At 34.0% G+C, this 14,957-nt stretch overlaps 1 protein-coding gene across 2 annotated transcripts in view; it reads left to right on the forward strand.

Annotated features, from left to right (window-relative positions):
- The first annotated feature begins 2,281 nt into the window (after positions 1-2,281).
- psme4b (proteasome activator subunit 4b) overlaps positions 2,282-14,957 on the forward strand; it is a 61,814-nt gene continuing 49,138 nt past the window's right edge. The window contains exons 1-4 of one of the 2 annotated variants that reach the window (XM_087275100.1): positions 2,282-2,794; positions 6,653-6,793; positions 7,593-7,709; positions 11,509-11,562. In XM_087275100.1, the coding sequence (XP_087131226.1) occupies positions 2,598-2,794; positions 6,653-6,793; positions 7,593-7,709; positions 11,509-11,562 (509 nt within the window). In that variant the 5' untranslated portion in view covers positions 2,282-2,597. 2 annotated transcript variants of the gene reach the window in all.

The raw sequence follows: 14,957 nt of genomic DNA on the forward strand, positions 1-14,957 counted from the left end.
TGAAGGGCCCAATATACAAACAAAGCTTGTGACTTGTGGATGTTCTTCTCAGCATTGGTTTGGTTAAAGAACATGTTCAGTTTAACAGCAAGAAAAGGAAGTTTTTTTTTTTTTTATCAAATAAGCTGTGATGCATTTAAAACTCACATATATAATATCCTCTCACTGTGCTCAGCAAATATGAGTACACCCCATTTTGAAAATTTATTTTTTCTAATTCTCATTGAATATTGTTATTATATTTTGTCGCATTTGAACAAAACAGGTTTATTAAACAGATATATTAATTAAAATAACATTTTTGTCTACTAACATCTTTTGAAGCGGAAATATAATACTTAAAATTATTACAAAAATCAAACATGGAGAGTCTAAACATCCGTTTGTATGAGGAATTACATTCTTCTGTCATTCATTCACATCTGCAGCTGAAGTCAGCACAGTAGAAACCGTTGCTTAAAAACATAATGTCACTTTAGAGATAGTATTTGAATGATTCTCTTGCGTAAAGCCTAAAGTAATGAGGACCAACAGCCTCTGGTCTGAGAACCAGAGAGAACTGTTGGATAAACTCTAATATAAATGGTGGATAATGAGATTCCTCCCAATGTTTAAAAGCACTTTGAGTGTCCAGAAAGGGGCTATATAAATGTAACGACTTATTGATTATTATTCTAAAATTGTATAGCATGCTATAGAAAATATTAAATAAAATAATTTGATCTGTGAGTACTCATATATGCTGAGCACTGTATACCATGGGCTTCAAACATAAATGCAGCTATATGTTTTGTTACAATAAATAAAAAGAAATTAAATTGTAAAACAAATTATAAATTATAAAAGAAAGAAATAATCTGTGAAACATAAATAAATAAGAAGTGGGTGTTTATGAAATTACATTGACAGGAAATTGCACATACAAATATAAAAATGCAAAAAAAGTGGTAAATAAAATGTATTACATCTAAAAAACAGTTTAAAAAGGAAAATATAAAGCAGGTGTGCAATTCTAAATTCACAGATTAGGAAGAAACTATATTTAATTTACATTACATTCATCAAAGTAAAGAAAACAAAATAATAATAATAAAATAAGCAAAATTTCACATTGTGTTTTTTACTTGGAGCTACTTCCTAAAGTTGCAGCTATTTATTTATTTTAAAAAATATTGACATAGTTATTGGCGACACGGTGGTGCAGTAGGTAGTGCTGTCGCCTCACAGCTAAAAGGTTGCTGGTTCAAGCCTCGGCTGGGTCAGTTGAAGTTTCTTTGTGGAGTTTGCATGTTCTCCCTGCATTCACATGGGTTTCCTCTGGGTGCTCCGGTTTCACCCACAGTCCAAAGACATGCGCTATAGGTGAATTGGATAGGCTAAATTGTCTTTAGTGTATGTGTGTGAATGAGAGTGTATGGATGTTTCCTAGAGATGGGTTGCAGCTGGAACGGCATCCACTGCATATAACATGTGCTGGATAAGTTGGCGGTTCATTCTGCTGTGGCGGCCCTGGATTAATAAAGAGACTAAACCGAAAAGAAAATGAATGAATGAATAACATAATATTATTACCTGCAGAATGAATCGCCCACTGAAGCTAAGCAGTGCTGCACCTGGTCAGTACCTGGAAGGGAGACCAAATTGGAAAGCTAGGTTGCTGCTGGAAGTGGTGTTACTGAAGCCAGCAGGGGTTGCTCAACCTGGGGTCTGTGTAGGTCCTAACTCCTCAGTATAGTGAAGGGGACTCTATATTGCTCAGTGTGTGCCGTCTTTTCGGATGAGATGTTTAACTGAGGTCCCAACTCTCTGTGGTTGTTAAAAATTCCAGGGTGTCATTTGAAAATATTTGCGGTTTAACCACGTCATCCTGGCCAAATTTGCCCACTGGCCTCTGTCCATCTTGGCCTCCCAACCCTACCGATATCATAACTGGCTTAATCACACTGTGTGTGGAGCAATATGGCTGCCCTCACGTCCTTCAGGTGGATGCTGCACACTGGTGGTAAATGAGGAGATTCCTTTGCAAAATGTGTGAATCACTTTGTGTCCAGAAAAGCGCTAAATAAATTTAAGGATATATTATTATTATATTGACATTATTAAGTGTATTTGTTTTCTATGTATTTTCTTTATATAAAAAGATACGATTATTTTAAAAAAGAAAAACTTTATACTTCCATTTTATTTCATTTCAATTTCATTTTTGTGCTCTGTGTTCAGATGACCGCCAGTAGGGGGCGCGCCGCTCAAGGCTCATTGTTGCGCTCGCCGGTGTGTGAGCATACTGAGCTTGTGCGTATGTGAGTGTGTCTGTCCGTGTGACTCGTAATATGTGTCAAGAGAGTGAGAGGAGACTTCTCTATGTAGGTGACTGAAGCTAATGTGTTTAACACCAGAGGTCAGAAAGACCGAGATCTGTCGAAGTAACAAGTTTTATCCTGAATCCCGCTCCACAATAACGGCACTTATGCGAAAGTAACGGATTTGTGAATAAAGAAAACAAAGATTTTTGTCAAGGGAACTTCTTGTCAAGAGAGGGGAAGGAAATAAGCCGGACACGTCAGAAGAGGATATTTATTGTTTTGGGAAACCGTAATATGAAAAAGGAGCAGGCCGAGATATTAGGTTTTGTCCCCCAGAAAGAGATCGTCTACAACAAACTTCTCCCGTACGCAGATCAACTAGACCGCGAATCCAATGACATTTTGGCCCAGATTAAAGGCAACTTGGGTCGGGCTGTCCAGCTCCGTGAGTTATGGCCCGGAGTTTTATTTTGGACACGGAAACTCTCCACGTAAGTACATGCATAACTATAAAATGTATTTTTTGAGGAGTCTGTTTTATTAATGAACAACAGAGACCGCTCGGGTAGCCTGTAGCCGCTAGCTCGCGAGCTAAATGCTAAGCGCTACCTGAGTCACTCAGCTGTCCTTGCTCATATGTAAACACCCCATGTCTGTCTGTCAGTACTCCATAATGGCCTTTTATAATATTAAAACGAAATATCACTATGCTTGTGTTAACCAGTGTTCCTTCAGTGACTAGAATATAATAAATGTGGGGCTGCTGTAAGATAATTTCCAAGCTAATCTGCTAACGTAGGCTAACATTAGTGCTGGATAAGCAGCTGCCACATGCATCACTGCAACTAGTGGTTAGACATGGAGTCCTTAAAAAGACAGTTTATATGGAGAAGACTGCTTAAATATAGTAAAACATATAGTACAATATTTTACGTCATTAAGATTAAGTAATTCATTTTGATGGTACTAGTCAGTCATATTGAATAACAGACACTTGCATTGTGGGCTTTATTTGTGGCTAGTTTATTTTAAGATATCTTTTATATGTACTGTGTTTTATGATTCATAATTTTATAACATGTATAAATATGAAGTGTATTACCTAAAGTGGTGCTAATACCAGGACAGGGGTAGTGTTTCAATGAAGTTTGTGTAGTAAATCAAACATTGACAGTGTCTGTTTTAAAGAGCAGTATGGTTTGCAAGCCCACTTTCTTATCCATTTGGCCTGTTACCTCATCGCCAGATTAAATTCAAGGCCATGCAGAAGTGTTTCCTGAGGGTATTAGCAGCGGATGTTATGTAGAATTGGATGGAGTCTGCAGTTCAGTGGAAGTGTAAGCCATTCAAGGCAATTCAGTGAGCAAGCCAGTGGTCAGTGTGTGATTCAGACTGTTGACTTTCTTCAGACTAATTCATTAATGCTTTAAAAATATTCATTGAGGGTTTGTGATATTTATTACCTGTGACAGTCCTTTAAACTGAGTTCTGGAGAAATCTTTAAACAAAATAAAAAAAGAATAATAATCATTTTAATGAATAAAAAAGTCAATCAGGAAATTACATTGTAGTTTTAAAACTTACTAAAATGTAATTTTTTTTTATTTTTTGAAAACAAAAGAAGATATTTTGAAAGTTATTTTAGTTGCGCAGCAAGGGTTAAATATTATTATGAAAGTCAATTTTGTGTTCAACAAACGAAAACTCAAGTTAGTTTTGAACAAGTGAAGGATGATTTAATTATGACAGATTTCATTTTTGTGTGAACTATCCCTTTAGGAATAGTTTTGCTTTGGTATAAATGAAACAAGTAAATAAAAACTATTAATATAATTAACATGTTGTTAAACGTAACTCAAAGCAAATAAATATCTTAGACCCATTTATTTTATTAATGGTAATATATTATTAATATTTAAGTCATCTAAAATATTAAAAACTCCTATTTGATGATAAAACTGTGATTGTCGTTTTATGCTGACATAATGGAGTATTATGTCACTCCAAAAGAAAAGGTCTAATCCAAAAGCAGTCACATTATTTGAAGGCAGTTGGAATGAATGTATAATTAAAAGTTATTACAGTAAAAAGAAAATTCTTGGGTGTAGTTATTTTATTTCCTTAATATCTGAATGACAGCAATTGTGGTTTTTGTTTTATAAACAGTAGCTCAACGCCTACAATTGTTTTTTATATTGTTTATTTTTTTGGTTTCAATTATGGAAATGGTTCTGAATAAAGTTGGAGCAGAACATTTGTGTGTCATTGATCATTGAGCAACCTTTCATTTCTGAATGAGTTGATTGAGCCATTGGTTCAGTGATGATCAGTTCAAGACAGTTGCTGCATCACTCACACTGTATTGTTTTTGGTAAAGGACACTTTCGTCTGTGTGGCAGTAGAATTGACTCTTTTGGGATGTTATGCAGCAATTGTGTTTGTAACAAGCCATCCTGATGCTTTGTCACTTTTTTTCATAGGTTAACAGCTAACTTTGTCCACATTTCTTGTTATTATATATTACTACTATATTAAATATGTAGTATGTATGTAATTTGCTATTCACTTTGTCATTCATGAGAGCTAATGCATAATTATGCATTCAAAGGTTAGTCGTAAAAATTCCTTCTTCATAAAATTCCTCAAAGTTTTTGAAGATGAAATATAACATGGCTAACATTAAATATTTTTATATTTTGAATTAAATTTTATTGAATATTTAAACTTTCCTAACTGTTAGTTTTGTTTTGTTTTGTCTTGTGTATCCACCATGGTTTTATATTATTATTATTATTATTATTATTATTATCTTTTTACACATTTTATATCTGTACAGTCTGAATCAAACCCAGGCCCATCTTGCCTTAGTTTTGAAACAATATCAACCATTAGAATTTGGGAAAACTAATTAAAAAGCTTAAATTTAAAATGTATTTATCCTGACTGGCCTAAACGAACATACTTATGGAGCATTCTCAACAAAATGTAGTTTAATCATCAATTAAATAACATGTTAGAACATGTCAAATTTTTGGAATTTTTTTTTTTTTTACAAAATCTATGAATCAGAAACTATTTATACCATTGGTAACAATAGATGTTTATTGTGCAGCTAATTCTTAAAATAATTTCTCAGGACTGGAGTAATTATACTGAAATGTCAGCATTATCATCACATCAGTAAATTACAGTACATTTTAAAGTCAGTTACAAACAAAAAAGTAAAAAGATGTATTTGTATATATTTTTAAGTCTTACTTTTATTAGCCTTTCTACATATTTGAATAGTAAACTAAAGTTGTTTATATATGCCTACAATTTAGAAGAATTTTAAAAGCTCTCTTATGTAATCTATTTTGAGAAGCTGTTTGTGATCTGCTAGCCTGACTCAGCTTTAGTCAGACTCACCACTGCCTTCCTGCTTACATGTTTAGTGATAAGGTCAGAATCGCTCCTTCAAATAACTGATAATGACCGTATGTACGTCCCTCCTAAAAGTTCACATTTCTGAAAATTCACAGTAATATTTTCTATTGTAGGGTGATTACTTCGAAACTTTTAATTTTGCAGTTGGGTCAGATATGAAAAGGTATTTCCAGCAACAAAAATAAGTGCAAAGCAGTTTTAAGTTTAGATCATTTTTAACATTAAAATATGTCGTGTTTGTTTATTTTTGAACACATTCACTATGACTGTTATTTTTTTTATGGAAGACACTTACTAATTTAAATAAAAATGAAAATGTATTAAGTTTAACACCTGTTTGAACTTAAAAAACTGTTGTCATCTGTTCAGTGATACTCCAGTTCAGTGTAATGAATGGTACTTTAAAATAGAAAATTTAAAAACTGTTGAAGGTGGCCATCGTGCACTTGCTCTATACATCATCATTCTGTGTTACTTGGCACACTATGAAAATGTGAAATTACCTATAGCAATAAAGTAGCACCAAACAGTCCTCAAGAGTGCCATTTGATTATGACTGGAACTTTGGAGCGACTCCTAGGTTTATATGATTTTAAAATGACTTTTTGATCCTGTTGAAGGACTAAGAAGTTACATGGTTGGGACAAAAGTCCTCCCTTAGTTCAAGATAAAGGAAAACCAAGACTTATAACAGCCAACTTTGACTATTAAAACTGAAATGGTCAAATTTAAGTATGGACCATTACACTAAATTTCCAGAGCATTATTTATCTTTTTTGCAAAAACTATTTGAGTGATTGAAATAAACTTTGCCTTTAATGTCTTCTGTGTATGTAAAATCCATTTTGCAACATTTATTAGATGATATGTAAACTGTTTGTCATGTTTCTCTCTTATTGCTGTGATATTTTTCACCTTTAAAGGTACCTTCGGCTGTACGGGAGGAAGTTCAGCAAAGAGGACCATGTGCTCTTTATCAAGCTGCTGTACGAGCTGGTCACCATCCCCAAGCTGGAGATCAGCATGATGCAGAGCTTTGCACGACTCCTCGTCAACTTGCTGAAGTACGCAAAAGTCTGACATCAACAATCACCAGACCACTGTCAAATATTTGAGAACGGCACAGCTGATTTGTTGTCGGTCATTTACAGTTTTTATTTATATTATTTACTTGTGTAACACTTTAAAATAATGGTCCATTAGTTAATTTTAGTTCATGTATTTAATAACTTGAACAAAGTGATACATTTATTATGGTATTTATTCATGTTTGTTAACTTTAGTTAATGTTAAGTTAAATAACGTTAGTTCATGTTAACTCACAGTGCATTAACTCCTGTTAACAAGCTCGACTTTGGATTTTAATAATGAGTAGGTAATGTTCAACTATGATTAATAAATGCTTTACAATTGAACGAGGTAAAGTCATTTTTTAATGATTGAATAATACATTATTTTTATTGTTAGGGCACATTTCCACCAAAGTGTTTTTGTTCAGGTGAAAATGCCAGCATTCTTCTAAAAAATCTAAGCTGTGAGCACTTCTTAAACTTTCAAGGCTGGTTTACACCAAGCCGATGCCCAAAAAACTCGCACCTACGAATCCCACCTGTGTTGTCGATGGCTTGTGTCCTAACCCTGAATAGTAAAAAAAAAAAAAAAAAAAACGCAGATCGATCAGCTTATATTAGCGCCTTGCTATGCTTCATGCATTATTTAAAACACTTCCTTTGCCAACAACAGAAAAAAAACGATTCAAGGGAGAAAACACTGAGCTATTGTTGTTTTTATAATAAAATTAGAATTTATTTTTTTGTTTTAACATTTTTTAACTTTTATATAATACACTTTTTTTATTTGCAGGAAAAAGGAACTGCTGTCCCGGGATGACTTGGAGTTGCCTTGGAGACCTTTATACGATCTCTATGAGAGTATCCTGTACTCCAAAACCGAGCATCTTGGTCTTAACTGGTTCCCAAAGTAGGCCTCTTTTTCTATTTACATTTTATTCACCGAGTCTAGTATATTGTGAGCCAGGGCAACAACAAGCATAATGTTTTACTGTTGCCTAATGTTTCTGTATACGTTTTTTATAGCATGATAGCTTATTGTTAGGCAAGGTCCATATGAAATGTTCCCACTCCATTCACTTAGAATGGCCATCATTCAATTCCTTTCAACTTTCAGGATGCTCTTTGAAGTCTGTCTGCTAAAAAAAGCTAGTTTTTTTGATTATTCTTTAGACAATATTTAAAGCGATAGTTCACCCAAACAGGAAAGAATCGATGCTTATTTACTGACACTTAGGTCATCGAAGATGTAGATGACTTTTCTTTCAGTAGAACATTAAAGAAGATTTTTTAGTGACTCATAAAAGGCAAACAGTGGTTCCTGGTACTTTAAGAGTGAACAAACATATGCAGGCAAAACAAAATTAACACTTATCACTCATGATGACACATTAAGATATTATGAAGTGAAATTAGCATTATATACTAGAGCCGAAGATCTTTGCCCGAACCGACCGGACCCGACAGATTCGGGTGGGTTCTGCATAATTTCTATAATTTTAGACAGGGACGGGCCAGGCTTGGGCTTGCGCAGTAAATGAACAGTCATGTGATGCTTTTCAATTAGCGCGAGAAAGTAATTAAATTGTGTGTTACAACATTAAATTCCATCCCTGCAAAGGTGAAACAAATGATGCAGGCGAAGTCAAAAAGAGCGAATTTTGACTGTGGTCAGGCCAGCCACCTGTTTAAAAAGAACGGTCATTCTAGCCGACAAGGGATTTTGGCGGTCGCACATACACTGCGTATTACAATAGAGCGCTAAACAGCAATGTACAGCAGGCTGACAGGGAAGATGACGAGGTCACTCGCTACATTGAAACTGCTGTCATGGTAAATTAAATGGATGTTCTTGGCTGGTAAAAGATGAACAAACAATCCTACCCAAAATATGCATCCCGGCCAGCGGCAGCAGTGAAAAGTTGTTCAGTGCTGCTCAGTGATCGCAGAACTGTGCTAAAGCAAAGTCCCTTTAAGACAAGTAATTTCACTCGGTGGCCCTCTTTAAAATGCCTCTCAGGCAGTATGCTCGGGCATTCTGTTTGAATAGGGAAAGATCAAATTCTCCAAAACTGCCTACCAAGCTTACGGTTGAATTTCATATTTGGAATCACCAATAAAATTAAACAACAACCGTCTCTTTAGTTTCATTTCTAAACGTCTGAATTACACAAAATCTGCAGAAACTCACACCTAGTGTGAGCCCCTCTCCCGGAGTATCGTCAGTCTGTAGCGATTGATGATTGGCTCCTGTACTAGAAGGTGGGCTTTTGGCTTCTGGACTAGAAGGCGGGGCTTCATTTGCCATATTAGCCCCTTTCACACAGTGATACCGGTAAATATCTGGAAAATTTCCGGAACGACTTTACCGGTATATTCAAAAAAGCGCTGTTCACACAGGCGAGGACGTTACGAAAATTTTCCGGAAAAGAGCATTCACACATCCATTCCAAAATACGGGTAAATTCTGACATCATTCACCACAAATGAGCTTTAAACGGCTGCGCTTGTATTTGTAAACATTTGACTAAATTAAAAACTCTGTGGATGATCAATATTGTGAACAACTTTCGCAGGATCACTTTCGCATGTCGAGATGTTCATAATATGTGCGTGTGCAGGCGCTCACAGGCTGTTTCACAGGCACACGCAAAGCTTGAAGGTAAACAAACAGCGGCTTATCATAAGCATCTCATCAGTGATTATTTACACAGTTGGCATTAAGAAGAACATATAAACGTGATCTAACTAACTTCTAGCAGCTAAATGTGTCCGGAAAAATATTCAAAGGCTTTTATTCTCACAAACCGCGCGGACGTAAATGCGTCTGACTGTTGTGATTGGCTAAAGCAGACGTCTCACGTCAGCACGTTTTAGACGTGCACGCGCTTATTACGGCAATCTTCCTTCTGCATTCACACAGCGCAGCATTCCGGCAAATTGCCGGTAATGTTACAACTTCTCTTTCTGGAAAATAGCCAGAACGAATTTACCGGTATTTTCAAAAAGGACCTGTTCACACATACAACCTTTCCGGAAAATTGCCGGCAATTTTCCGGAAAGGTTTGTATGTGTGAAAGGGGCTATTGACATTATGCTCTTTCCCATTGAAAACTATATATTGCTTGTGTATTCTAGAGTCTTTATCTAAAGCCATCTACAGTGAATTTAATAATTTTCCTCCATAAAACACATAGCCCAATCTTGGGGAGTAAAGGATTTTCAAATTATAACTAAATATTTAATAAATAAAAAAATCATAATGCAGACAAAGTAGTCCAATATAGGCTAATGAAGGCATTATTCTGTAAATATTTAGCTTCACCGTCACCTTAATGCCAGATTGTGAAGAGAAGTGGCGAAACAAATCCTACAGAGCCTGAATCTTAATTTTATTATTGCCAAATAACATCATAATTTATAATTTATTTTAATTTAATTTGTTAAGAAAGACTTATTTTTTTGGTGTGTTGGCCAATTTAAAGATGTACCTAGGCCTTTTAGAGTGTTGAGATGTTATGAAGTTACAGAGGACTCACAGAGGACTGGGTTCGGGCTTTTAAAAAACTGTCAATCAAAATATAATTGTCTGGCTTTTTTTTTTTTAAGCTCTATTATATACATTATTACCTTTAATTCAGAGCTATCATTGCAGCTTTTCAATTGGGCTTCCTGGTAAATAATGATGTGTGGGCTCAAACTCAAACTTTAGAGTGAGAATATGTTTATTGTATTGTTCATCAAAATTGTGCATATTTTTATTTAACCTAAACTAGGAATGCACCGAATTGAAAATTATAGACAGACACCAGAAATAGTTGATTCAGTTTCAGTTTTTTCAAAGTGTAAGCAAAAATGCTTTGTACTCATTTTTTTAATTATCTTCTTAAATACCATTAAGTAATGTTGTAAGACATTTAACAAAATATCTTAAATTGATAAAAAAAAAACAAGCCAATAAAATAAAAATATTTATTTATTACTATCTATACTTTTATTGATATATTGATATATTGATATATTTTACCAGTGTTTCCATGACAGCAAAACAGTGAGATGAACTTAATTTATATGTGCAGATTTTGCTTTTAAGAGAGCATGTGTGGTTCTTGCATAGATAAGTATACGTGTACATGAGCAGAATATCCACATATCACATATATGGCATCCACATAAACTGAAACAGTTTCTGTGCATTCCTAGCTTAAGGCTGTAAACAAACAACTTCATCTCTGTGCCTACATTATTATATGACAGACTGTTTGTCCAGACTGTCAGACTCAGGAAAGTTTGATTACCATGTTAAAGTGCTTTTAATTATTTATTTACGAACCACAATTTCAACTAAAAATCTTCTTGGTGTTCTAATGAAAAAAACCCACTGTCTTCAATATCTTGAGAATAAATAAATTGACCGCAAAATGTCAAGAAAGAGTTTTTTATGGTGAACACATGGCACATGGTTCTGTGTTATGCGCAACAAGACAAAGTTATGAGGAAGCAAATAAAATCTCAGTGCCTGAATTGGGTTATGAATAAAATTAATTTTAAATCATTTTACATTTCAGTTGGGTCCTTTGCTGATTCTTGTACTCATTTAGCATACCAAGCATTCTTAGAAGAATCTGTTAATCAATTACAAATGTAAGGTATATGTTATTGCTTTATCTAGCATCTGGCTTACGCATTTTTCCTTTTCTCACATTCAGTTATCGAGCAGAAGCCTCAACTAAACAAAAAATGCTTAATATTGTGCGCAAGCGGTAAGCATAGCCCGTGTTTTATTTGTTGCACTCTTTTTCCAAGGGCAGCCGTTCATGCTTAACTGCATGTGGCCAAAAATTAAAATAAAATCAGCAATTTAAATGACAAATCAGCTTACATCTGCATTTGTATTCATAATCTTTGTTCTTGTTGTAGCTTAGTCGTATCCACTTAATAACATGCTTCACAAACAGATCAGGAAATGGTGCTCCTTTCAAACTTTCTAATATTTCATCTTTTCTGTCAAACACAATTCCTGGTCACTCGAGAGGTGTCGACTAAATTGGTTTGTTTGGGTGAAATATCTGGCAACAAAGCTTTTATAAACAAATGTTCTCCAGCACACCTCCTCCAGGAATAGGACAAACCCATTTCTTTGTTTTCATCCTTTTAACCCTAGAACCTTTTGATTGCTCTTAATAGTAAGCTAGCAGTTTATATTACAAATATAAAGGAACATGTGCCAAAAGCATTGCAAGCCAGTCATATTATACAAATAACATCTCATTAATATTAATATTTTCCATAAGGAAATAACAGTTTAGAGATTACTTGTACACTTTAAAGATTGATGTTTCAGCATCTATATCTCAATGTGCGCTTTCCCAATAGTCACATCGCAAAGATTCGCAATGGCCAATCTAGAATTGTATTTGATCACTGTATTTATATGGACTTTATATTATTTATGCAAAAAACATTTCTTTGATTTTATTTATTTATTTCTTTTAATTAATTTTTTTATTTAAAAAAATATCTTCATTTTTTTATTATATATTTAAAATTTAAATTAATAAAAATTTTTTGGTCTTGTTTCAAGTCCAAATATCTACATTTCATAGCGAAAACAAGATTCTTTTACTTACCTCACTGGCCAATAATTTCGTTAAAAACAAGCAACAATTTCTTAAGTTTCACTTACTATTCTGACGGTGAAAGCTAAACAACATTTTTACTGGGTCTACTTTTTTTGATATTTGAATTGGAAACAAGACAAACATCTTTATTTTGTATTGTAATTATAAAATTTCTGTACCGATCTCAGACTGTTAGACTCCCTAGAAAACTGTCAAATAATGCCATCCAAACCATCTTCTGTAACTGTATTCATATTGCAATACTTATCTCAGAAAAATAAAATATCGCAAAATCAGATTTTTCCAATATTTTGCAGCCATAGAGTAAAGCAATCGTCATTTCCTGGTTAACTGGTGCCAAATATCAAAAGTAAAAATTGAATTTTTTGTGGTAGAAGAAGCTTTGTGAATCTTTTCTTTAATAAACGACTTGCGCCTCAGAAGCCAAATGCAGACACACAATGAACGCGTGGTGGTGTTTGAAGACAATTTGTCTTGACAATTCTGGAGGTAATTAATGATATAATAACAATATTACTGAAATGAAGGCGTTTTGGAATGACCAAAACAACATTTTAGATGTTTTACATTGTGCTCAGCCCACTAATTTGTCCATTCAAACATTTTCATCATCACATGATCTCTACACATTACCTTTTTTAATGCGCATTCGGTAAAACCTTTTCCATCGTAGCTTATGTGCATTATTTTCAATAAAATAATAATAATAATTTTGTCCCACTCAGTTATGCGCATACGTTGTTTAAACGCATTAAAAAATTTTTGCGTCTTGGCATGTCCATCAGCCATTTTTTTAATGCGCATATCCAAAATGCACATAAAAATAGGTGGATGGAAACATAGCTATTGACTCCTGTGTACTTTTTATAAATATTTATATAGACAAACATTTGTAAAATGTATTTATTATTTTGTAAAGAATAAATAAATAAAAGTTGAGTTGTTTGGGTGTTTTAATCAATCAAAAAGCTTGATGAAATAATTAAATTGAATTAAATAAATTAATATCTCATTTTTTAAATGAACTGTTTCTGTAAACTTACAATGCTTTTGGTAAACTCAGCACAATTTGATATCGGCCATGTTTCTTTTGCATTAGACTGTATATACTGTATGTGGGTCAGATCAGCTTGGCTCACTGCTTTTAGAGGACAAGGTCACCGTACTTTTGCCAATTTTCCTCTTGGGTTCTGGTATCATTGTGTTCTATTTTAATCTTGGCCAAACTGACTGTGCTGAATGCGGTTGGTGTTTGTTTACACTTTCACTGAGAGGAAAACCAACAGCTGCCGTGTCTCACTAACGTTCACTGGCAGTGTATTTTTAGAAGCAGGGATGTACAGACAACATATTTTAATAATCAACTAGTCAGTAGATTGTTGGAACAACTAGATGGCTAGTCAATCTTAATAGGATAGACATTATTTACACATCGTCATGACGCTCCAGGGTTAGCGTTATGATTCTGTGCAACACAAGAAAATATTTTGAAGAGCATCGTGAATCATGCTATGACAAAAACAATTTTAGGATGTTTCTGAAATTATCTCCTTTTATATTTTTTGTTCTCTATTTCTCAGTAGAAAAAAAAAGTTGGTTATGCTTTTGAAAAATATATGGAAAAAAAACGCTATAGAGGCTGAATTTGATTATTTTTTAGAACTATAGCATTCAATTACTAATAGACTTTTAGGTTCCAGTAGAAATTTCTAAGAGGAACAAATGGTAGGTTTCTAAGAGGAATAAATGCATTCATATTTATTATTTTCTAACATTAATAAAATAGCAGACTCAATTACATCAGAACAGAATGTAGGCTGAAAAATAATAAGTTTAAACACAAACCCTTTTTAAAAGTTTTAAAACAACCCTTGTGGTGCTCAAATGGCAAATTTCATCTTAAAGTCTGTGGATTTTTGCAGAATGATTTTGGGAGTATCACAACTTAAAACTTAACATATAAAATAAAAAATAAAAAGTTTTTAACTTTTATGTAATATTTGTGGGATGCTCTGATCAATCAGCCGGAGATCGGAATAAGCCGATAATCACATTTCACGGCACAAACGGTACTCATTGATCTGGCCGATCTCATGTACCGATCGCAAGTGTTTGTTTACGAGTTTACAACACACTCTGAGGAAGATGCACGTGCGCACCCGTGTGATGCATCAGCAGCGCTACAACGCATGAGCAATGTTTCCAAATTGCATTTTTAGTAATTTTTTTTACCATTTTTTTTTTCATTTAATTTACCTATTATTAATATTTTTTGTAAAGCTGCTTCTGACTATTACATCTATGCAACATCCTTAATTTATTATTTTAGGTAAGGCAATATCTCATACTTAAAGGGTAATTGTACTTATGCAATGGCGAAGTTATATAAAGCTTGAAGAATCAGAATCGGTACTCGATATCGGCCAATTACCATGACAGGGAATCTGTACTCGCTATTGGCTGCAAAAATCCTGATCGGAGCATCCCTAGTTTACAGTGCAAATCCAAATAGATCC

This window comes from Danio rerio, chromosome 12, assembly GCF_052040795.2.
Source record: "Danio rerio strain M-AB ecotype USA chromosome 12, GRCz13ab, whole genome shotgun sequence".
Taxonomy (NCBI): Eukaryota; Metazoa; Chordata; class Actinopteri; order Cypriniformes; family Danionidae; genus Danio; species Danio rerio.